Source organism: Lutjanus erythropterus, chromosome 2, assembly GCF_056507025.1.
Source record: "Lutjanus erythropterus isolate fLutEry1 chromosome 2, fLutEry1.hap2, whole genome shotgun sequence".
In the NCBI taxonomy this organism is placed as follows: domain Eukaryota; kingdom Metazoa; phylum Chordata; class Actinopteri; order Lutjaniformes; family Lutjanidae; genus Lutjanus; species Lutjanus erythropterus.
This window is the reverse complement of record NC_139318.1, coordinates 4456018-4481447: the sequence shown is the minus strand read 5'-3', so window position 1 is coordinate 4481447 and position 25430 is coordinate 4456018. Positions and strand designations below refer to the sequence as shown.

The 25430-nt window shown below is 38.8% G+C and overlaps 1 protein-coding gene across 1 annotated transcript in view; it reads left to right on the top strand.

Annotated features, from left to right (window-relative positions):
* The window catches only part of lhfpl4a (LHFPL tetraspan subfamily member 4a), a 70625-nt gene extending 53759 nt beyond the window's left edge, over positions 1–16866 (top strand). Inside the window, exons 2-4 of the mRNA XM_084726611.1 lie at positions 1171–1407; positions 6690–6706; positions 15410–16866. Coding sequence (XP_084582737.1) covers positions 1171–1407; positions 6690–6706; positions 15410–15463 — 308 coding nt within the window. The 3' untranslated portion in view covers positions 15464–16866. The remainder of the gene's footprint in view (positions 1–1170; positions 1408–6689; positions 6707–15409) is intronic.
* The last annotated feature ends 8564 nt before the right edge of the window (positions 16867–25430 follow it).

The window sequence follows — 25430 nt, the reverse complement described above, 5'->3', positions numbered from 1 at the left end:
CCCAGCTCTATAACCAATTTTACATAACTTATGTACATTAAGTTTGTTTTGATGTCTGCATTTGGAGGAGGTGGTGTGGATGATGAAATTCAGACTTTCATCCAGGAGGACAGGGTTCATGTCCTGTCTGAAGCTAACATTGATTTCCTTTTAATTGAAGTAAAGTACAAAACTTAAAAAACTAATATCATTTTTTTATGTACCTAACCAAATAGTTTTAGTGCCTAAACCAAACCAAACTGTGACCGTTTCACAATGTGAAACATAAACATATGTTTAATATTGTTACCATGATTAGTAAAGGTCAGCAAATATCACCTGATCATTGTTACCATCATGACAAGGGTCACCTGACTTCATCCTTTCCTGCACGTCCAAAACTGATAAAATGTGAAAAGCTTTTCAGCAAGCTTTATTTTCAAAGTTTATCTACACGTCATAATTTGAAGCATAGGGCCACTGAGTAAGCTGCTGCATTTGATGAGTTTGGAGTGAGAACATGTTGTATTTCCCAAAACATCAAACTTTTCCTGTAATGGGTTTCTATGATTCTAATAGATTTGATAGATTTTATCCCTTAAAAAAAGCAAATTGAAAATGAATTTATCACGTGAGTCAGGTTTTGCATTTATGTGAAATAAGATGTTTCACATGTTGTTAAAAACAAAATTAAAAAAATGATTTAAACACTCCCTCTCTCCTTCATGTTGGCATGTTTCACCTCTGTGTTTCACTGTCAGTCAGTTCAAAGAGTTTCTGTACTGAAGAACAGAGAGGAGAAGAGATCGAGTGATGAGGCAGATAGTGGAAATACACAACACACTTAGAACCTCCAGTGAAATGGAGAAATAATATCTGGTCTTCTGTCTCACCTCTTTTCATCTCGTTAACTTCATGTAACCCTCGGCCCGACTCTGTTTTACACATAAACCTATTTTCTCTCCCTCTCCTGCCTCACCCTCCTCTGTCACTGCCCTGACTTTCAATCTTGCTTTGCTCCACAACTTGTCCCTCTTCCTGTATTGATTTTCTTTCCTTTCCTTACACACCACCCGACCATATCCAACAACACACACACCAAATACCATTACACCGCTCTGTATATGACCACAATATCCAACATGCCACTGTATTCAAATAACTCAGACTCTTTCTATCTCTTACCTGCAGCCGTGTGTCTGGTGCTTGGCTGTATCATCTTCCCGAATGGCTGGGACGCCGAGGTGATCCGGGACATGTGTGGGGAGGACACAGGGAAGTACACCCTGGGCAACTGCTCAGTGCGCTGGGCCTACATCTTGGCTATCATCGGCATTCTGGACGCCCTCATCCTCTCCTTCCTGGCCTTTGTGCTCGGCAACCGGCAGAGCGACTTCCTGCAGGAGGAGCTGAAGGCTGAAAACAAAGGTGAGAGGTGGAAGAATTTTATATTATCACAATTCTAAACATTTTTAATAAATTATAGGGGAAAGGATGATATCATAGTAAAATACCAAATATAAACAGCTTACAGCTAACAATGAGAGGACTGGAAAAAAAAATCTTGAATGAAAGCTCATTTGCATAAAAGCCTGAAAACAAATGGCTATTGCTCCAAAAGCCACATTACTTCAAAAATACACTCTCTCATTGAAGTTAGTTCAGGAACTACCAGCCCTGTTCCTAGAAAGGACACTTTGAACCATTGTTTACTGTCGTAGACAAATTGCCAAAATGATGAAGGACTGAATATTAGGGTTGGGTCATTTGTTAAAACTTTCCTCCTGGCCACCATCAGCCCATGAACAAGCAACTGGCAATATTGCCAATTGCTAGTTTGTGGGCTGATATGACCTTTTACCATGTCACACCACCAAACTTTCATAACGCACAAGTGTAGAATATGTTCGGGTTTCATAAGATGAGAAAAGCTGCTGCAAATCATTTATGCAAAACATGGCCCAGATATCCTCATCATGGTCAGATGGTTCCAAAATTGCTCCCTAGACATTTTAGACACTCATCACCATTTTTGGAGTGTGAGGTGTCATTGTCATTGTTAGCGGAAAGTAGTGAACACGTCATGACTACAACTTTTTCATTCCACTGTGCAAATTTTCAAGTAATATATAAAATTTCACTCTCAGAATTCAGGCACTCAACTACAATGGCAGACAGCAGATACTGTGCACAGGAAATAGGGAGTGTTTTCAGACACAGCTGAAGTCTGATCAGGTAAAATTACAGGAAACATATACATGGGTCTGTAGGTCTTTTAAGAGGAAATTAAAGGTTGTTCCCCAGCTCTAGTCCTGAGGGCACACTGTTCTTCATGTTTTAAATGTTTCTTCTCTTCCAACACACCTGATTCAAATGATGAACTCATCATCAAGCCTCTGCAGAAGTCTGATAATGACCACTTCATTTGAATCAGGTGTGTTGGAGCAGGGAGCAACCATGCAGGATAGTGGGATCTAGAACCATGATTAGAATTACAGCATATTAAGGAGTTTTAATATACTGCATACAAAGTATACTCACCAGCCACTTCATTAGGTACACCTACTCAACTGCATGTTACCAAAAATAACTAATCAACCAATCACATGGCAGCAACTCAATACATTTAGTCATGAAGACACTGATCATCAGAATGAAGAAAAAAGGTGATTTGAGTGACTTTGAACGTGGCATGGTTGTTGGAGTCAGACAGGCTGGTCTGAGTATTTCAGAAACTGCTGATCTACTGGGATTTTCACACACAACCATCTCTAGAGTTTACAGAGAATGATCTGAAAAAGAGGAAATATCCAGTGAGCAGCAGTTCTCTGAAAATGCCTTGTCGATGCCAGAGGTCAGAGGAGGAGAACGGCCAGACTGGTTCAAGATGGTAGAAAGGCAACAGAAACTCAAATAACCACTGGTTACAACCAAGGTGTGCAGAAGACCATCTCTGAACCTTGAAGCAGATGGACTACAGCATCAGAAGACTACGATTCACACGGGCTCACCAACATTGGACAACAATGATTTCTGCTGCAACATTCAGATGGTAGGGTCAGAATTTGGAGTAAACAACATGAAAGCATGGATCCATCCTGCCTTGTATCAACAGTTGAGGCTGCTGCTGGTGGTGTGATGGTGTGGGGGATATTTTCTTGACACACTTTGGGCCCCTTAGTACCAACTGAGCATCATTTAAACACCACAGTCTACCTGAGTATTGTTGCTGACCATGTCCATCTCTTTATAACCACAGTGTATCCATCTTCTGATGGATACTTCCAGCAGGAAAACACAACATGTCACAAAGCTCAGATCATCTCAAACTGGTTTCTTGAACATGACAGTGAGTTCACTGTACTCCAGTGGCCTCCACAGTCACCAGATCTCAATCCAACAGAGAACCTTTGTGATGTGATGGAACAGGAGATTCACATCATGGATGTGCAGCCAACAAATCTGCAGCAACTGTGTGATGATATCATGTTAATATGGACCAAAACCTCTGAGGAATGTTTCCAGAACCTTGTTGAATCTATGCCACCAAGAATTAAGGCAGTTCTGAAGGCAAAACCAGTACTAGCAAGGTGTAGCCAATGAAGTGGCTGGTGAGTGTAGGGCTGCAACTAAATAATATTTTCATTATGGATTAATTTATTAATTATTTTCTTGATTAATCAATTAGTTGTTTGGTCCATAAAATGTTGGAAAATGGTGAAAAATGTTGATCAGTTTTTCCCAAAGTCCAAGATGATGTCCTCAAAATTGTCCACAACCCAAAGAAAACAGAAAATATTCACACTTGAGAAGCTGATATCAGAATTTTTTTTTAAATGACTCAAGTTGATTATAATCAATTAATTGATTAATTGTTGCAGCTCTTATAGAAAGCAAAGAATTTCTCCCGACTACTTTTTGACTAATGCAAATACATTCAACTGAGAAACTGAAAGAAAAGGATAATCCGACCCGACTATGACAGTGGAGCCCATCAGACCTCTGCATCTCTGTCACTTGATTCTTTCTCATTTCTTATTCCTATCTTTTATCTTCTCACAAGCCTGATTCAGCTAGAAAAAAGTCTTTTCACAACAATAGAGTCACACTATATTAGGAGCGGTTTTAGCTGGTGTACCAGCATCTCTGTTTAAATTTAGGGTCATTTACCAGCATGGGGCCAACTCAGCCCAGCCAAGAGCAGAAATCACACAGAAAACAGCAAACTCAGAGCAACAGCCTCAGCTTCATCAGCTCATTCAGCAGTATCCAGAGGATCACACTTAAATGAAAGCAATCAACCGTATCAGCCTATCGCAGAAAGGAAGTGAAATAAATTGCTGAATAATCTAGATGATTGATGATTTATAAAATGTGCACACTTCCTAAATTGAGGACGCATGTTAATTAATTGATTTGCATGCATGATTTATTTGTTCATCTCGGGTGTGAGCTGAATTGATGTACATGTTGTGCGCTTTAACTGACCAGAAAAAGAAATTTAGCACACAACAGCATTTCACAAACTCCACTAAAGACATTTAGCAACTCATTTGGGTAATGAAGATTAATGAAGATGTTCTCATGAGTGCTGACTAAGCTAACAAACTCAATCTCATGCTGTGATTACGCTGAATTCTTCAGCTGCATGTGTGGTTGGTTGATGTATTTATAACTAGTGTATTATGGCTTTTGTATTATGGTATAACTGATGTGTTTATACCTGGTGTATTATGGTAAATGTTGACCGGTGCTGTGACTTCACGATGAGGTGAGGACTGAGTTGAGCTGCCCTAAGAGAAATAAAGAATAAAGTCCCCCAATTCCTCTATGTGTTTGTGTGTGTGTGTGTGTGTGTGTGTGTGTGTGTGTGTGTGTGTGTGTGTGTGTGTGTGTGTGTGTGTAGAGGAAGTTTCCATGGTTACGTGTCAGATTCCAGCACGAGGCTGTGGTTTCCTCTCACTGCATATGTCTCTGTCTGTTTATGTCTCTCTCTTTCACTGTTTGCCTCTCAGTCTCTCTCAGTGACTCTCTACTAGCTCTTTTGTTTTCCTCTCTCTCTCCCTCTCTCTATCCTTCTTCCTCTCTGTCTCCGTGTGTTCTGTGTGCATCCTTTACATCCTTAAGTCTGTAAATCTGAGCAGGTGTCATGCAAAAACACTTGCATGTGGTATTAAACCTGCAGTGCAGGACTTTTACATATAAATGAACATCATTCAAACCCTTGCTTAACAAGTTTACATAATGCCAGTTAAGCCTTGTCAGGTGCTTCATGACTGTCACACACAATATGTTAAAGAGATGTATGTCAGCTAATTTTATCTTTCATAGTAAACTGAAATTTCAAGTTGTGGCGTTGCATAAAATGTAAATAAACACAGAATGCAATGATTTGTAAATCCTTTTTGATTAGTGGTCAATTGAATACAATACAAAGACAAGATATTTTATGTCCAAACTGATAAACTATACAATCATTTGGAATTTCATGCCTGCAGCACATTCCAGAAAAGTTGGAACAGAGGCAACAAAAGACTGGAAAAGTCGCAGAATTCTTCAAAACACCTGTCTGGAACATTCAGGTAAACAGGTTCACTGGTCACAGGTGACAGTCTCATGACTGGATAATAAAGAGGCATCCCTGAAAGACTCAGTGGTTCACAAGCATGGATGGGATGAGGTTCACCACTTGGTACAACAGTTTAAAGAACAACATTTCATCTACAATCCATAATGTTATTAAAAGAGAAAATGCTGAAAACCAGCACTGAATATTTGTGACCTTTGACCCTTCAGGCAGCACTGCATTAAAAACTGCTTTAAAAACCCACATCATTGTATAAAGGACATGAGCTCAGGAACACTTTGGAAAACTGTTGTCAGTAAACACAGTTTGTCTCTGCATCTACAAATACAAGTTAAGACTCTACCATGCAGAGAGAAAGACACATATCAACAACATCCAGAAACACTGCAGACTTCTCTGGACCTGAACTCATCTGAGATGGACTGACGCAAAGTGGAAAAGTGTCCTGTGGTCTGATGAGTCCACATTTCAGAGTGTTTTCACAAATCATGGACGTCGTGTCCTCCAGGCTCCAGGTGTCCTCCCAGAGCCTTCGTAGTGCTACGTGTGTCATAAGTTGTATTTTAAGGTCTCCCTTAAGGTTGTCCCAACTCTGGGAAACAGCCCGTAACCTTAAGGGAGACCTTAAAATACAACTTATGACACACGTAGCGCTACGAAGGCTCTGGGAAACAGGGTCCAGATTGTTATCAGCACTAACTTCAAAAGCCAGCAGCTGTGATGGTATGGAGGTGTGTTAGTGCCCATGGCATCATGGGTAACTGTCACATCTGTGAAGGTCCCATTAATGCCTAAGGTACTTACAGGTTTTGGAGCAACATATGCTGCGGTCAAGACGATGTCTTTTTTCAGAGACGTCCCTGCTTATTTCAGCAAGAAAATGCAAAGACACATTTTGCTCGTGTTCCAGCAGTAGTAAAAGAGTTCAGGTTCTAGACTGACCTGCCTGCAGTCCAGACCTGTCTACTATTGAAAATGTGTGGTGCAACTATTAGTGTCCTCAGTTCACAAACGCTGACTGAGTGTTGTTTGAAACAAAAGATGAAAGTCAATTAAAAGGTCATTCAGTTTCCAGGTGAATAAAGGAAAATTCTTAATCTTCGTCTGTTTGTTTTTTCTACAGATTTCGCTGTGTCAAGGGTAAGTTCACACTGTCGATGTTATTGTTGTGGCATGAGTGTGTGCATGATGGTGTGTGTAGGTTACTTTGTGAAATCTAACATATGTGGATAAAACTAGATAAAAGTGTCTAAAATGAGCTGAGAAGAAGAAATGTAGACAGCCCCTTTCAGGCAGGTATGAGGGTGTAAAAAATGTCCAGGACAATGATATACTGCTAGAGTATCATTATCCTGCTTGTATTATTAGTATTACTGCATTTTACAGCATTACTATACATGCTGGCATGTTAACATGTATCTGAGCATGTTAACACTGTACCTACACATACACAGTGTTGTGTAATACATGTGTTATGTGTAAAACACATCAGCACTCAGAGGCCTGTGTTGTGTGTGTGTGTGACAAAGAAAAGGCAGCGGGTCTCTGCGTCCCTGAGCTGAGCCTCTCAGGCAGCACTTACTGAGCTTCCACACTGTGTCATGCCCCAGGCAAAGAAGCTGGGGACTTCACATGTAGCAGCACTGCTTTGAGTTTATATCCACTGTGTTTTTATGTGTTTTGAATTTGCACATTTCAAAGAGAGCCTGAATATTGCATAAAACTTGTTTACACTTGGCCGAGGTGCAAAAGTTGTTTTTTGAGTTGGCGGTAAAGAGAATACGGAGACATATTTTTTTAAATTAAAGATGATGTCGTTGGACCTGCTCCCGCTTCTTCTTCGTCTTGTTTATTTCCTGCAGTATTACCGTATCGTTTTAAAAGACAGCAAAACCAAAACTCTGTATAATGTGTGCAGACAGAGGACACAAACTGCTGCAACTTGTGTTATCACAGCTCTTTTGATTATCTTATTACTTTAAATTGAGGCTACAGAACACATGCTTAAGTAATGCATGACTAATGCATGACTCATGATGATTTAATGCAGGATGTGTCGTGAACTTCTATCAGTTTATGTGATGAGTTAACATGTAACTGATCATCCATTAAAGATTGTTAAAGGTCCTGTTGTGTAAGATTTAGGGAGATCTATTGGCAGAATATGGCATTATTGGGATATAATATTCATTTGTGTCATTTTATTAGTGTATAATCATGTGATAATAAGAATCGCTGTGTTTTTGTTACATTGAGCCCTTTATATCTATTTATCTACATAAATCTACATCTGCATTTATAAACAAAGAGCATTTGAGACCTATGCACTGGATCAGCTTCTCTAAAACTAGAACAGCATTGTTAAAAAGCTCTTCTTATTAAACTATGTTTAGTTATGTTTGGCTGCTCTCTGTGATCTGCAAATGCCAGAGCTTCTCTCGCACATGAGAAAAGACAGTCACTGACATTGGAGCGTTTTTTACAACACATCACAGATATGTATCGATACATAGACCTCCGCTAAGGCCTAGAGTCCAGTCTACTATGATAAGCAAATCTGCAAGTACAACTGCTGTATACGTATGGATATATTTCCAAAACTATGAATGATCCTGCAGCATATTTTAATGCAAAACACTGCTTGCTCAAATGAAGATAATCTGAATGGATGTTTAATCTACAACAAAGTCAGAACGTATGATCGTTAAAGCTAATATTTATACTGTATTGTAGAAAATGATTAATAATTCTGAGTTATACTAGCCCAGAATAACCTTTAAATAGGCTTTTTTTTGTACATCCACTTGGAAAAACTCAGGGACCCCTGCCCTGCATGTTTTAGATGTTTCTCTGCTCCAGCACACCTGATTCAAATGATCAGGCTGCTATCAGGCTTCTGCAGAGGCTTGATGATGAGCTGATTTAGACATTTGGGGTGCTCTACAGTGGTTCCCAACCTGGGGTCCCAAAGTCACAGGGGGTCCCCAAGGCTTTATCTGCTTTGAGATGCGATGAGATTTACACGTTAACTAAAGTCACACTTCTAACAAAAGTGGACCTCTCAAGCTCTTTGATTATGAATAATAATTATGGTTTTGGTAAAGATAAGTGTATAAGCCTACTTTATTAGGTTGTTAAAAGAATCAATATGAATCTTATACTAGAAAAGAGACAACAAAAATGGATACAAGTTTTTAGCCTTTATCTAATAAAGGCTAAAAAGCTCAAACAATAATAATAAAAAAAAAGATATAATTCAGACATTACTTACACTTACAATACTTACTGATAAGATGATATAAAACTGTGCTATTATAATAATATTGTTGTTTTAAAATATATTTTTAATATTTTTCTTTAAAATTGTGTCCCAGATTTTTGGCAACTCTGTCACATTTTTACAAAAACATGATTTCATCAGGCATAAAAAGGTTTTAACTATACCCTAAGGATCCCTGTCTAACTTCCTGGTTTAAAAAAGTTGGGAATACTTCTCAAGCAATGGTAATATTTGTATTTTTTCAACATTTTATTCGAAATATTGCTATCAGATGTGTCTCAACCATAACCCGTCAACTCTGTAACCCTTCTTAATCACAGATAAATAAGAATTCTTTTACATCTGCTCCATCAGGTTTTCCCTCTGACGGACCAGACATCTACATTTAATAAAAAATTTCATCACTAGGAGGTTGGCCCATTTCATTTTTTAAAATATATTTTCCAGAATAACTGAAGAGTAAAAATCAAAAATATAGTTTTGTCCCAATTCTCAAGAATGAGTGTTTTTTTTTAATCATGCAAGGACAGCATTAATGTGTGTTTCTATCAAATTCATTGTCTTAAATGTTTTTATCTCTCAAACTACCTCCAATCTATGAAAATTCCTGCACAGATTGTGTCTCAGAGTCCAAAACTCATCAGAGTAATCCTGCATGTAACTGCCAACGTTTGTAATTTAAAACATCACAGAGATCCATTCCTGTTGGCTGCGTTTATTTTCTCCTCAGCTGACACTACCTGGTGTCAGGTCAGATATCCTGCACTCCTCCTCATAGAACACATGATGTTTGGTCACATTAAAGACTCGAGTAAAGTGATATATTCCATTCAGGGCACGTGGGCAGACTAGAGGGCTGCACTGAGGCAGAGGGGTAGAAGAAGAGATGGAACAAGTGGGAAAACAAAAGGTGGGAGCATGTCGTAGAAAACATCCCCGGGCACAATGCTTTCCCAAAGGAGCGAGGCCTACTGCGAGTGGAGAGGAGACGTCAAGTCGAGGAAGGCCTTTCACTGAGGAGCGTGTCTGCTGCGTACACCAGGCCCTCTGGCTCCTCTGTGCGTGTACGTCAGCATCAAAGAAAGAGAGGATGGAGGGGAAAAACAGCCTAATTACAAGCCAAGCTGATCTACAAAAAAAAAAAAAAAAATCCCACAAACACAAATGTGACGTGAGCAGCTGGGTGCCGCGGTGCATGAAAAATAAATTGTTGAAAGCACCAGCACGAGGAAAATCATCTCTACCTCTTAGCAATCTACAAGAGGAAGAAATGGGAAATCTTAATGTACTGCAGTGTTTCTTTCTGCCTACTTTCAGGTCTCAAAATTGCAAAGAAATTTGCAAAATATGTAATGTCAGATCAGATCAGATTACTTTTCAGAGTCTCAGTAGTACTCCCTATGCCTAGTATTTATTTATTTTTTGGTCCTGTGCCATCGGTGCTGGTCTGTTATTAGGGACGTTCCTGGCAACTAATTTCCTTGTCAATTAAACGAAATTTTTAATATAGACTAGTGGACTAGTCTGACAAATAGAACACAGGGAAAATGGTTAAAATTTGGCACAATTTATTAATTGATATTGTTCAACATTGCCCAAAAATTATAAAATACTTCAACTTTATTTTCTTTTTGTACATTAAAATACTAACTGCGCTGGTTTTATAAGCTGTCATTACAGATGTTCCTGGCAACTAATTTTCCTGTCCATTAAACGCAAAATTTAATTTAGACTCGTCGACTAGTCTAACACTAAGAAAACAAAGCAGTTAAAATTTAGCAGAATTTATTGATTTATAATGTTAAACACTGTCCAAAAAAATATTGTGTGTATTAAGATCCATTTGAAGCCGTTAATCACAGTCAACAATCGCCAAATCGTACTTTAAATGCCGCTGAAATGCGTGCTACTTTGCACTGTGAAATACAAACCTGACACATTAATGTACAAAACATGACAACAACTCAATAAACGCTTCACCATTTCAGACTGAAGAGGATCACAGTGTCTGTGGGTAAAGGAACCAGAGCTAACGTTAGCTGCCAGCCTGACACACAGTGTGGCTAACGTTAGCTGCCAGCCTGACACACAGTGTGGCTAACGTTAGCAGCAGCAGCAGCTCCGCCTGCAGGTTTATGCCTGTGCTTAATGTGGTCACATGTTTATGACATTGACATGTTTTATATTTATGTTGAAAATATATCAGCTTATTCTGTCACAGTCTACATTCATCTGTCAGACTTTGCTGATATAAACATCAGGGGTTTATCAGATTTTATGAAAGTGGGCTTGTGATTTCGAGGTTCCTGGACCAGTGATAGAAGGTAGTCCCATCTAAACCAGCAGACTTACTAAACCACATGTAGAAGAAAACAGGGCAGCTCCTGGTGTGTGTGTTTGAAGTGGTGTGAATGTGGAACAGTGAGTTGCTTGAAGTAGCGTACTTGCTTTGTCAACCCTCTTCAAACAGATGTTAACAAACGAAATAAACCATGATGATCTTCCTCCCTGTAGCTCCATCTTGGCTCGTCTCTACGAATGGACGGAGTAAGACCAACCAGATTTTCCCGTTAGCTAATATGACATGTTGATCCAGCTCTGCAGCATGTCACCCTGCATGCACTTGGTTACCTCTTTGTGAGAAACAGATGGCTGTCCTCTCCTCTGTCTTATGAAGGCCAATGCACTGTGAATCCCTATTTACCTCTCAATATTGTCTTTGTGTTGTTTTGGATGTTATAATAGAGAATGAGTTATTTGTGTTCTATGCCACAGATGGATTTGTTTGAAAAGAAGAGTGTAGACATAAATGTTCATTACACTGCTTTAAAATCTGATCTGGAATCAAAGGAATAGTTCAACATTTTAGGACATGCATTTTTGATTGATATCACTCTTATATCTGACCATTAAGTATGAAGTTAGTGCCAGGCTAGCAAGTATAAGTTTAGCTTAAAGGGATAGTTTGGGTTATTGAATGTGGGATTGTATGAGATAACTTATCTATAGTTAATATACAGTATTATCTACAGTGGATGGCAGTCAGCTAGTTTTGCCACTTCAGGATGGTTCGCCAAAAAAAAGAAAAAATGTATGCTATATTTAGAATATTTTCATCACTTTACCTTGCTGTCAGACAGCCTTTCCCAGCAGGAAACTTTCGCTCACTTTTCCAAATCAACCAAACTCAATGGGTGAAATCAGTCATTTTACCTCACAGAACACAGGAGTTGCAGGTCTACTGCTGACTGACCAGTTAATTAGTTTGTGTTATTGTGTCACTTTGGATCCAAAGTATCCATCTCTTTAAAACACCAAATCAGATCTAAAAACACTGAAGTCGCACAATAATACAAAACATGAACTGTTCCAGGCAGAGTAGACCAGCAGCTCCTGTGTGTCCTGTTAGTCTGGTGGCTTTGAACAGAGCGATCCAACAGCTGGTTCTGGTTAAACAAAAACTTTGTCCAACTCCCTTTCACAGGAATATCTTGGTTATGCTAATTTTCTGAGGTGGAAGTTGTGTTTAGCTGTGTAGCTGACTACATGTTATCTGCTTTTGGATGTGTTTGCTGTGCATACACTGTGTCATAGACTAATACATCTGCCTTATATTATAGACATGGATTGAATTATAGTAGAGCTGGGTAGCTCAGCTCCCCTGAAAAGGATGTGGGCACCTCTGAAAGCTTACTTTGAGATATTAGGGGGAGCTCTAAAACATTGCAATCAGCTGCTCCTGCCTATGATACTGTATGCAACATCCTCCTATGTAAGAACAAATATCTTAGTAAATGAATTTTGATTTGAGAATTCTTCACATTCAGATTAGATGATATTGCATGATGTGTGATTCTTTAAAGGGTGAATATGTGAAGCATTAACATGCTGCCTGTGCCCCCCTGCTGAATTCATGATCTTATTTTTAAATTCTAATATATTTTTATCTGATTAGGCCTGTTCTTGGATTTTGAAACAGGAGCCTGATATTGTTGTTATATGTCTGTAAAATGTATGAAACATTATTGACAGGATTTATGGTCTGTAGTTGTAACAGTAGAGCACTACAGTAACCCTGTATCTGACTGCTCTGCTGTGCACTTCCATGCATGCACATGCATGTAGCGATGTACGCTGGAAAGGCCACTTTGTAATGTGAACCCTGATTATAGAAAAATATGGAAATTTTGAAGGTTGCACATGACTCCTGGCATGTGAAAGCACTAAGGTTGGTACAGTTTCAACAGTGTATGTCTCACACACATTAGCAGATAATAACAGCCACTGTCTGGAATTAGTAAGAGAGTATGTTTCGTCTGTGGTTCAGGTGAAATAATCCTTTCCATGATTCTTCACAGCAGTGCATGTATTCTCCCCTTGTTGGCCCGACCTAAATAAGTGGTAGAGAAAAAGACTGGGGGTTGATGGGCTTCACATTGTCCCTGGCTGTACTGCTTTTCAGGCTGAAGAATATCGATCATATTGCCTGTGGTGTCAAGACCATCAGCACACATTTGGCATCCACCCAGTCCGATGGAGCCAGAGTGATGGGTCATCTTAAATAGATTAATAACACAATAACCTCCAACCACTACACCTCAACATCCACACCCCTCTGACCCCATCTTCTTGTCCTCTGATTTTCATTAAATTGTCTTGCATTAAGGATGAACCATCAGAAAGCTCCAGCTATTAATATCCTGCTCCACAGGTCGCAATCATCAACCCCAACAATCCTCCACCCAGCAAATCAGGAGGTCACCCAGAGACAGCTCCCACTGTGGTTATAATGGAGGGTTAGGACAGCAAATCAGATTGCTGCTTGCTAAATTGAGTTTCTGACTTAAATGGTCCTTGTTATGACCTCGTTATTGACATGCCAGCAGGTAGCTCATCAGCAGCTTCTGTTAGCGTGCTTTTCTGTTTATCTATAAGAGAAAGAGCAGTAATAAAACTATTTATCTCATTTATATTTTCAGCTCTTATTGAAATTTAAAATATTTTCAATTTCACATTCAAACAAATCAACCGAAAATGAAAGAATTCTACTTTTACCCTCCTGCAGGTTAATAGAGAAGAAAAACCTCTGTAGGATAATCCTGTACTAAAAGAAGGACGTGTTTAAAGGGAGTCTGGAAAATATGAGAGAAAATGTATTAAGGGGTGACCTTTCAAGCCTGTTGCATTAGTATGTTTCTTTATGTTTGTTTTGGGTGCCTTTCATTTTCCACATCTTGCCGGCTCGTACTGACTCATATGTCAGAGCCCTTCTGCCACCTCTCTCTCTCTTCATCTGCAGCCAAATGGAGCAGAGCAACCGACACACGAAGGAGATTAAGTGACTCTCCAAAATCACAAATGATGATGATAATGTGATGTCATGACTTGCACAAGTCAGAATTGTGAAATCTGACATCCACAAACATGTAGAACATAAAGCTGTTAAAATTAGCTCCACTTTTCAGTATTAAAGGACATCAATAATTATAATCCAGTAATATAATATGCATTGTTCTGCATGCATCCTGCATGATGCATGATGACTTTTGGTACTTTAAGCACATGATGGCAGACCTTTGAACATGGGGGGTGTTGAAGTTACTGGATTGTCCTTTGAATTCAAAGTAAAAATTTAGCCTAAATAAAAAAGCAGCAGCAGTATTGGATGAGTGAATCATGTGGGTCGTGTGTTTCTTCCTTCATAGGAGCAGAATAATTGTTTCACATTTTTTAGATGACTAGGTTAAGTGCATCCATATAAATGTATGCTTAGCTTAAGAGGGGAAAAGATGGTATTGGTAGATACTCAAAGCTGTATCAGTATCAGACATGAAAAAGTAGCATCTGCTGTCCTGGTGTTTGACCAATCAGTGTTCATTCTTGCCATCCCCATCCAGATGGTTTGTATCCTCTGTACTCCTTTAACCCACTGTGTTATTTATATCATTTGGTGTGAGTTAGTTAGAGTTTTGGAGATCTGGCTGTAGACACTTCTCTCTTCTCTCCAGTATAATGGAACAAGATGGCACTATTCCTTTGGTGCTCAAAGCAGGAAAAAATACACTTTAAAATCTGAACTCTCTTTCAAGAAATCACTACTATAACTACAGAATGATTTTATTTCTATTAGAAACAAAGTAGTTCTGACATGATACTGCTTACAACAAGGTGTGTGGATTATCTTGACTAACTGGGTCATAATTTCTGTAAAGAGACACTGGTTTTCAACAACTCAACTCACACCAAAAAACTAGATGGATAAATAGTACTACAGGCCAGAGGAAAGTGTGGCTTTTTGATTTTGAGGTGATCTATCCCTTTACAGTCAGCATTAAATGTGCATTTGTGCCCTTTGTCACTTGTTTGGCTTCATAAAACACAAGTCAGTGTTACAGTGTGAAGCACACAGGGCATGAATGAGTGCTGGCCCTTCCCTCCTGTGTCATCCTCTCTTCCTGACACATTTCTCCCCAAACACATTTTTTGTGGATTTCTCTTGCTCTGCTCAGATGTTGCTGCAGCGTCTTGACACCATCTCTCTTCTCTCTCTGTTCCTCCTCCAGATTGAAATCCGGGAAACCAAGGATCCAAGATTTGGAGTCCAGCGGTTTCACTGAGAGCCAAACTTCCTCTCCTCCTCTGCAGTTCCTACCCTCCCTCCCTCCCTCCCCTCCTTCCATCCATCCTCCTCCTGCTCCTCCTCTCCTCTCCTTAGCTCTTCAGGTTAAACCCTTGATCTGGGCTTGGAGGCCAGAGCCCAGCAGTTTGTATGATAGAACTGAAGTGGAGTCATCTGACAAAGGTCAAACACTATCTGTTGGACGAGAAATGATCCTGGACGAAGTTTGACCATCAGCTTTATCAAACTCTGGGATAAAATCATTCATAACATACAGTCTTACTGTCTCATAACATTGTTATAACAAAGATTATTAAGTTATTGATAATGATAATAATGCTTGCAGTGGGAGTATTCTATGAAAATATACATATTTTTATTGAGTGGAGAAAAGCTATTTCCAGCTTTAAAAATAACATTATGAAGTGCGTATGTAAAAGCACACAGGTGCTACTTCTGACATAACAAAAAAAGAAAAAAGAAAAGAAAAAAAAAGAACAAAGGAAAAAAGATTTTGTACAGCCACAGTGTAATTTTGAAGTCTTTTTCAGGCCAATTTTCAACTGCTCTTTGTATATGACAAGGTCTGATCCCAGGAACTACAAAAAGAAAACATGTATGTAAATGAGATGTTTCTATGGAAACAGGGTAAAAAAAGAGACTCTTAAGCATTTTTTTTTTGCCCCCATACATGAAACATCCCTGTACGCTATAGTAAAACCTGTTTTATTGTTAAATCATGAAAAAAAAGTGTGGATTTCACTTGTCTTTTAATCCTGTGTGCAATTTTGAGCCACCCGTCATCCTTCAGTCCACACGACGCTGAGAGAAGGAAGAGCTGAGAGGCAGAGAAACATATGGAAGACGAGGATGACCACACCTGCAAGTGTTCTCTGTCTCAAGATCACAAGTTCATTATTTTGTTATCTCAAGTTAACACGGCTTGTTTTCTCCAGATAGCAGAATTCATTTGTCATCTCAACAGAACAAAGCTCAGTTTACTATGATAACAAGATATTTTGTTATCTTGAGACAACAAGACTTGGTTTCTCGTGATAATGGGCTAAATCTTTTGTTATCTCAAGATAACCCTTTCTTTCTCATCATAACTGGGTTAACCGAAATATTTTGTTATCTTGAGATAACAAAGCTCAGTTTCTTGTGATAACAGCTTAATTATTTTGTTACCTCGAGATAACAAGGCTTGTTTTCTGGTGTTAACAGGTTAATTACTTTGATATCTCGAGATAAAGTTCAGTTTCTCATGGTAATTGGTTCAATTTTTTTTTTATCAAGATAACAGAGTTTGGTCTTTCATGATAATGGGGTTAATAATTTTGTTGACTCAAAATAACAAAGATTGTTTTCTTGTGATAACTGGAATAATTATTTCATTCTTAAGATCATTTTCTTGGGATAATGCCTACATTTTTTTGTTATATCACAAAAGCAAAGCTTGGTTTCTCTTAATATCAGATTTATTTATCTTGTAATCATAAAGAAATGTTATATTGAGATTATGGCAGTGAAAGAATTCATCTTCGACTTCCAGAGAAATGTTCTTCCTGTCCTCAGCTATTTCATTCATTCACATTTCACTATATTTGTTTTTTCTTTGTGCTTCTTCCCCCCCCCCCCTCACTGATCGTGTTCAGTTCTGCTGTAGTCGACTGGGTTTTGGTTTGTACGTTGTCCACCACCAGGAAAGGCCCTGCATGCTGCATCTATCTCAGGCTTGCAAAGACGAGGCTTCCTGCACACACTCAGCGGGGCTCGGACTCCGTTCAGTCCAACAGGGAGTCTGCTGCACTATCCAGGCCCACCAGCTGAAGAGCACAGAGCTGAGGCTCCATGTTGAGAGGACAGACCCAGCACAGACAACAGACACACTGTGCCACCCCCCTGCTCTGATTCCACACAGGACCCTTTGTATGGAGTGAGATTAGTGCTTTAAAATACAAACATATGAATTTGACAGGTTTATTTTGAATGGAAGGCACCACTGAATACAAAGGCTGGAAACAAAGCGAGACGGACCCAAATTAAATTTAGTTTTAAATATACTTTTCTCAACCCAGACTTTGATCTAAAATACAAATGTGGTGGCCAACAGACAACAGACAAGTACAGATTCAGTCCAACAATAAAACAATGAGCTGCAAATTCAATGCCAACACCAGTGTACTGAGCCCCTGAAGTGCTTTTCTTTTATCTTGTGCACCAAACTTAATCATCTTGTGGGAACAAATTATTATGCTTTGCACACAAGATAGAAAGTATCACCTTTCAATGGCTTGGGGAACAAGTAATTATCTTGTGTGCACAAGACACATGACTTTACAGGCTCCATAACAGTGTAAAAGTGTTGATGACCACAGTACTTGGCACATAATTTCACACTTGCGTTTTCAGAAATATACTTGATACACCTGATCATAGTGTTCTTAGCTAGACTACACTGCAGTGCAAGTTCTTTACTTGCTATTGGGACTACGTTGCAAACACATATCACACCTCTTCATATTACTGCACAAAGCACATTTCATACTCAATATGACAAATTTCTTCCTTGTCTTTCATCCATGTTTACCAACTTAAAAAAACCTGGCGTTGTAGGAGTGACACATCAGGTTTTCTAATTGTTTAAACATCTGTCTGAACAGATAACCTGAAGGAGTGCCACAGAGATTCCACAGGCTCCAGTATCTGGACCCTTCAAAATATATAGAAATATAATATTAAAATATCTATATTTACAATCTATAATGTCAACCCTCAAATCACATAATGTTTGGGACAAATCCTTCAAGTGTTTTCAGTAATCTGAGCCTAATGCTGATACTGAGATGACTCTCGTACTTAATATTACAGACATATTCCATTGTTTAGTTGGAGCACCAAATGATTTAACTGACAAACCATTGAAAATGATGTAAAACAACATAACCTGAGATCAACCACATTTCATGGTCCTCTTTCCAAAGGTCAAAAACAAACTTCCATCCAACTTTAAAATAAAGCTTCCGGTTTGAACTACTGTTCTGAAGTAGTCAGAGTTTGACAAAACAGTGTGAGACCATTTTTACAACTACAGTCACTACAAGACTATTAGTATTAATAATGCAGATTCAGTTCAACTTTCAAAAATGTGACACCGGTTCTACTATTGTACTAACAACTTTATTACATCTGCAATTTGGAATGAGTTTTTTTGTATGACAGATTTGTTTTGGGCTGATGTGTGGTTTTCACTGTGCAGTGTTTGGTTGGTAGGACCAATAGTCCAAGCCATGACATTTAAGCTTCATCAGCAGTAGTTAGTCCTTCTGAATGAATCATATGCCAGCAGGACCGAGCTCACTGAGGACACAATACTGAGAGCTGTCCCCTCTCTGTGTTCCTCCTTTTTATTCTTCATCTGCCTACAAATATTCCACTTTGTTCCCTCCACTGTTATTCAGTTGTGCCAAATGAAGATATGGGAAGTGTACTTTTATATTTGACCCCTGAATTTCTATTTCAATGCTCAGTGTGTTCTTTTTTTTTTTTTTTTTTTTTTTTTTTTGGTATGGTTTGATTTTCATTGCTCTGCTATTGTTGTATTGTTCTTTTCTCTGGTTATGGGATGCTGTGGTGTTTCCCAGTATTAAGAAAAGGAATGTTTTGTGCAGGGTTGTGACAGGAGAGTCCAGCATGGCAGCCAGTGTAATACACCACCACTTTCTCACCATCGGTGTTGTTGTTTTAACAAGAAAATGAATAAACGGATTGACTCTTAATATTGTTCTACCTTTTCCAGTTCCTCATTTTCCATTTCACTTTTTATTACTCTTTTTTAATTGCCAAGACAAGAGTTCAATGCTAATGTGTTTTTTCACTTGTCCAGTTGGCCAAGTGGGTCAAAAATTTACTTGCCTGAAGTCAATTTTTACTTGCCCTGCACAAATAGTTTTATTATCAGTTATCAAATAACAGCAAAGACTAAGTTTAATTTTCATGTTTAAGCTAAGGCTACAACATCTATAAAATGTCCATCCCAGTTTTTAAAGTCCATGTTGATGTCTTGAAATGTCTTGTTTTGTTAGTCTCAAAACACTGAATATATTCAGTTTAATATGATAATAAATTAAGAAAACTGAGAAACCTCCATAACTGAGAGAATGAAAACAGCAACTTTTACCATTTTGCATAAAGACTTACTTTTTTTTTAACACTTTCCCCTACCAGCCAAGATAAGTTGCCCAACATGGTATAATACTTGACCTGAGCAAGTGGGCAATCCTTCTTGTTGAGCCTGAAGACACATTTCTTAAAATTACGTTCCATCTCCCAAAACAGAAAAGCATACCTGCACACTCATCATAACAAATGCTCAAAACCTTGTATTCTTAAAAATAAATCCAGCTTTTCCTTCAGAAATCATGCAAAAGCCATCAAACACACTGCAAAATAGCAATTATACACCAGTGAGGTGAGCAATGTGTAACCACAGTGAGCACAGGCGAGTAGTGACCTGCAGCCTGCTGCTGCTAGCACTGCTAATGTTAGCCACACTGCACAGCAGCTAATATCAGCTCCAGGTAAACGCTGTTGTTTATGTGCAGACAACTGTTCTGTTCAGTCTGAAAAGTTAACACACGTGGTGAGTTGTTGTCACATTTTGTAGGATAATGTGCAATGTTCATAATGCACAGCGCAGAGTGTCACTCATTTGCATTTAAAATACAATTTGGTTATTGAAGAATGTGATTAATGCCTTTAAATGGCTCTAAATAAATGCAGCATTTTATCACAGTGCTCAACATTACCAATAAGTTGTGCCCAATTCTGTCTTCTTGCTTTCAGACTAGCTGACTAGTCTAAACAAATGTTTTTGTTTGACAGGAAAATTAGCCGCCAGGAACATCCCTAATCTAATTTATATCCTAAAAAATATTGAGACCTTCAATTCAAACCCCTCAAGCCGATCCATCTAGCACAGAAATGTCATTTTGTTATTAGAATGCAGTGAAAATGTTACTGACCAAACAGTGAATGCATTGAGGAATTACTGGACAGACTGACCAAATGACCGAATGCTTCATGAGGTCTGCAGTTGGGAACCTTGTAGACAAATGTCAGAATCATCTGGTACATTTTAAAAACAGAGCTCCACCACAGTCATTATTCAGAACAGGAACAGCTCCTTCTCTGCTGCCATTGGTGCTCTGAGTTCACACCAGAGTCACTCTTCACTACACCACCCTCCATTCATCCCTGTTCCATCATTATATAAGAGGCAGCAGCTGACCCGCATCTCATCCTCCTGCTCTGTCCACAGTCTGTACAGGAGACATTACTGCTGGAACATGGAGCCCCGGGGGACATAGCACACCCAGACACTGCCACTATATGTGTGTATGTGTATTTGTACTGGCACCTTTGTGAGGACCACAGCAGGTTATCAAGCTTTGAGTGAGGACCACTTTGGAAAGTGAGGACATTTAGGTTGGTCCTCACAAGATTTTCACTGTAATGTCCTCTAGAGGCTAGAAATATGCTTCTCTCAAAGTTTCAGAAAATGTTTTTCCCAAAACACATGTTTACTCAGCCTGAATACACACACTTTTGCTTTCTATCGCCCTCTAGTGATTTTAGTGATTGTTTTTTTTTTTTTTTAATTTACTGCACCACGACGTCTAAACAGATTTTTGACCATTACTTAATACTTAATATGTGAAGTATGACAAAGAATGGTGAAGTGATAACATTTTATATCCAATGGGTCAAAGGTCGACTTCATTATGACATAATTTTCTGTAAAAAAAAAAAAAAATTCTGGCAGTTATTCAACATCATAGCTCAGGAAAAGAACTTGGGTGGTGTGCATAGGCAAACAACCATGGTGCAGTAATTCTAGCTCATAATTAACCATCATTCCTATTATCAATATGATATGAAAGCATATTCATACAGTATTTATAGACCATTTCAGTTCTAGTACCAGACAACTATTGCTAATATTACAAAGATTAATAGAATACACCACTTAGAGCCCTATCTTACACCCAGTGCAAAGCCGTTACACCACTGGCGCAAGTGGTTTAGCTATCTTACACCAGTGCAAGTGCCATTTTTGCCATGTGTGAAAGATAGCAAATGCACTTGCACTGGGTCTGTGCCGCTGTGGGCGGGAGGTCTAAACATGAAGGCAAAATGAAGGTGTGGCCCGGCGCGTTTACTATCTTGTGCTCAGTGCATTGGAGTTAAAAACCTCTTGCGCTTTAGTCTTTACAATCACAAAACACCTTCCTTTATGTTAATTATTTTCCTTACATGGGAGTCTGAATTAGTAAAGTGTCATTTAAACATGTTTTCTATCAGCAATAAAGTGTAAATATTGAAATTCAAAAACTGAGGCACACACATCTCCACAATCACAGAACACCTTTCATTAATGTTAAATAATCGTACGTGTAATTGTATCTTTAATGTTAATCTCACTAATAAGAAAAAAAAAATGTACTTTTTAATTATAAAGCCTAATAAATGTAAACAGACCTGCAAAGTGCTCACAGGACAGGATCACACCTGTCAGATCGTCTTTATCAGATGAGTCAGCATGACAGCTGGAACAGCTGTAGTGTTTGTGTCTGCGTGTTTGTAGTGATGCAGAAAAACAAGGACTAATCAATTATGATGTACAACATACAAAATATACAAGACACTATATTTGACCACATGAGTCCGGCCCGACCCGGAGAGAAAAAGGTCTGTGTGCTTCTGTCAGAGCTGGTTGGATAGATCTGTATGTAATTTTGCACTTGAGGATTAGGTGGGAGAGGAGAAGGAGGAGCATTGACAGCCGCATATCTGCTCCTCCACCTGGCTCTCTCTCTCCTGCTCCTCAACCAGCAGAGTTTCATAATAATAATAATGATGATAATAATAATTAATTATAAAATACAACACAATTTCAAGGTGCTTCCATGTAAAACATAACCAGTTACATATCTGCATGACATTAATGCTTTATTTATTGTGTTGGTTTTTGCAGGCGTTAATGTAAAATAAACAATTTCCACATGAAGCTGTTTTGGAGACGTCCTGCTGTCTCCATATATTGCGTGCTCTCACGCTTTCACTTCTCGAACCAAGAGATCCATCTCCTTGCTTTCAAAATCTTTTCTCTTTGTTTCCTCCTGGTAAACCTGCTGTCATGCTGCCACCGCTTGCACTGCTGATGGACCTGCTTCTTAAAGGTGATGAGAGCTGATTTTTTGATTGGTTTATTGCAAGTTCGGCCTGAACTCGCCTGTGAATTAATGAGGGCACTGGGTCACATCTGACAGGTGTATCCTGCATTGCACCGGTGGTGCAAAGAGTGGGGTAGGGCGCCCCTAGCACAAAATGGCAAAGATGTATTTGGACACACCTTGAATAAATTAAATCCCTTGTGCTTTTCCATTTGTGCTTTAGATCATTGTAAAACAGAGTAAATGACTGACATTGCACGCATCTATACAAACAGTCTGTTTGAGTGTATACATATGCATATCTCACAGAATTTTTGCACCTTGCACAGATATTTTAACACAGATCCATCAATTGTATATATTATTTCTATTCTATCTTCTATATTTATTTTTAAAATGTTTTCATTTCACTTTTCACTTTTAATTTTTGTATTTGCACATTCTACCTTTGCATGCTACTTTTACTCTTTACCTTATCTTCGCTTAACTGAAGCTCTCAAACACACTTACTGGTGTAAATCACAAGTTTTGACATAATAAGATATTATATCAATTTTTGATGATATGATACAACATTTGGCGATATCACAAAAAGGCTGCCACAATATGATTTGTTTGTATTCTATAGCCTGTGATCTATATGAAGTATAATCTTCCCATATAAGACAAGTACACAATAAAGTTGATTTTAAACTGAGTTTATTAACACACTGTAAACATGAGTTAATAATAAGAACATTTAAAGTTTCAGCAGAAAACAGCGTTGCAGCTAATTAGAGTGAATGGTGACAATGGATAAAATGTAAAAAAAAAAAAAAGAACACAAAATGTCTCTGCTCTCTGTGGTGGTCGATGTATCGTGAGACTTCGTATATCTCTTAATGGACGCACGTGTGAAGTCACTTGGATTACACCACAGACAGCAGGATGGAGACATTTTGTGTTTTTTTTGTGTTCTTTTTTTCTAAATTTTGTTCTTTTGTTCTAAATTTACCCCTGAGGGGGAATTCAGCGATATGTGACTGAATTAGCCCCATCTTTTACCTTCTGAAACACACACAAAAAACAAATTAATGCATTACCAATTAACTTAGTATGTAATAATTAATATAATAGCACAACAAAATGCAAATACAATATGATTTTTTTTAGTTTGTTGTTTAAATATTTTTTTACTTTTACTTGTCTTAAAGAGTCACTGTAGTTGTGCTAATAAAAGTGATTTTATTTTTTAACTTTATTGTGGAGCTTGCAGCCTGTACAGAGGCCTGAGAGTCAGAGTAGAGGAATGCAGGATATTGTGTTGTGTCTGCAGCCTGTAGCTCTGCCTTAATTTCATGGCCTGTCAAGGGGAGTGGCCGCCCCCTCCCTGTACGTGAACTGCTGCTGCCTCTCAGCACAGTGAACGGCCCATCCCCCACACTTTGCTGGGCCTGGGTGATGAACACACCTGCTCTCCTGTGAAGTAGCATGGCAGGACTTTGGCAAGATTTAGCAGAAGGGTGCAACGACTTAAGAGTTCATCACTACGAGTGTGGAAGATGTTTTTCGACGAGACGAGTTTCCGAGCAGGTAGGTGTTCAGTCAGGTCATTAGCCTTACCTTGGGCGGAGATCCCCATGACAAACACATTACTGCTGTACACTGTGGGTTTAGGTACACATGGAGTTGTGTCCATGTCCTCCAACTCACCCTCCAAGATGTCCTCATATCCCCTCATTTCCTGCATGACTTTGAATGTCTTGTTGCTGACAGGAAGCCTGAGAAAGTGAGGGGTTACATCACTCTTATCCTCTTGCACTCTCATGAGAATTGATTTCTTCATGCACACAGTGTTGACATTTGCCTTGACAGCGTTCTCTTGCTTAATCCTAACCCTCCTTTTCCTCTGTACCCCTCTTCTCCACATCTACCCCCATCCTTTCTCTTACCCTAACCCTAACCTTCTTTCTTTGCCTAATCCTAAAGGGACCTTCACATGACAAGAAATTTGCTCTTCGCTCACCGCCAGGTAGGGCGCAGAGGCACCGAGCCGACACGGTGGAGCTCAGGTACATGTCATCAACAAGTGTGAGCTATTCACTGTTGCTAGGCAACACCAAACAGTACTTGTCACTCCGGAAATGAAAGAATCAGGAGGAAAACAAAAACTAACAAACATTGTTTGTACATTGTTGCAGTAGCGATTCAAAACAGGCCGCTGGGTCTGGGTACATGAAACTTGTACATTGTTGAATTGCTACGAAAAAGGGGAATTTAACTTGGTCAGAGAGCTACGGAGTCACGATGAGAGGTTCCAGTCATACTTTAGGTTGGACAAGAATCAATTTGATGTCCTCCTGGAGAAGATAAAACCTCTCATCATCAAAATGGACATAGGATTCCACCGTCCCATCTCTCCAGACAAACGGCTGGTCATCTGTTTAAGGTAAGATTGTTTGGTCTGTTTGACAATGAAAATATATTTACATATATTTATTTACAGTTTTATTTTTTTTAAATCATTGCATGGATTATAGTAAATAGCATATTATTGCAAATTGTTAATTTTTATTTATTGTTTTCATTGCGATTATTGACTGAGCTGTTGATATGTTCAGTTCACACAAGGGTGGGAAATAGGCACCAGCGAAATGTTGGTAGAATATTAAAGGGGTATATTTCAGACTCAAAATAATAAGATAAGATACTCCCTTATTAGTACCACAGCAGGGAAAATTTCAGCGTACT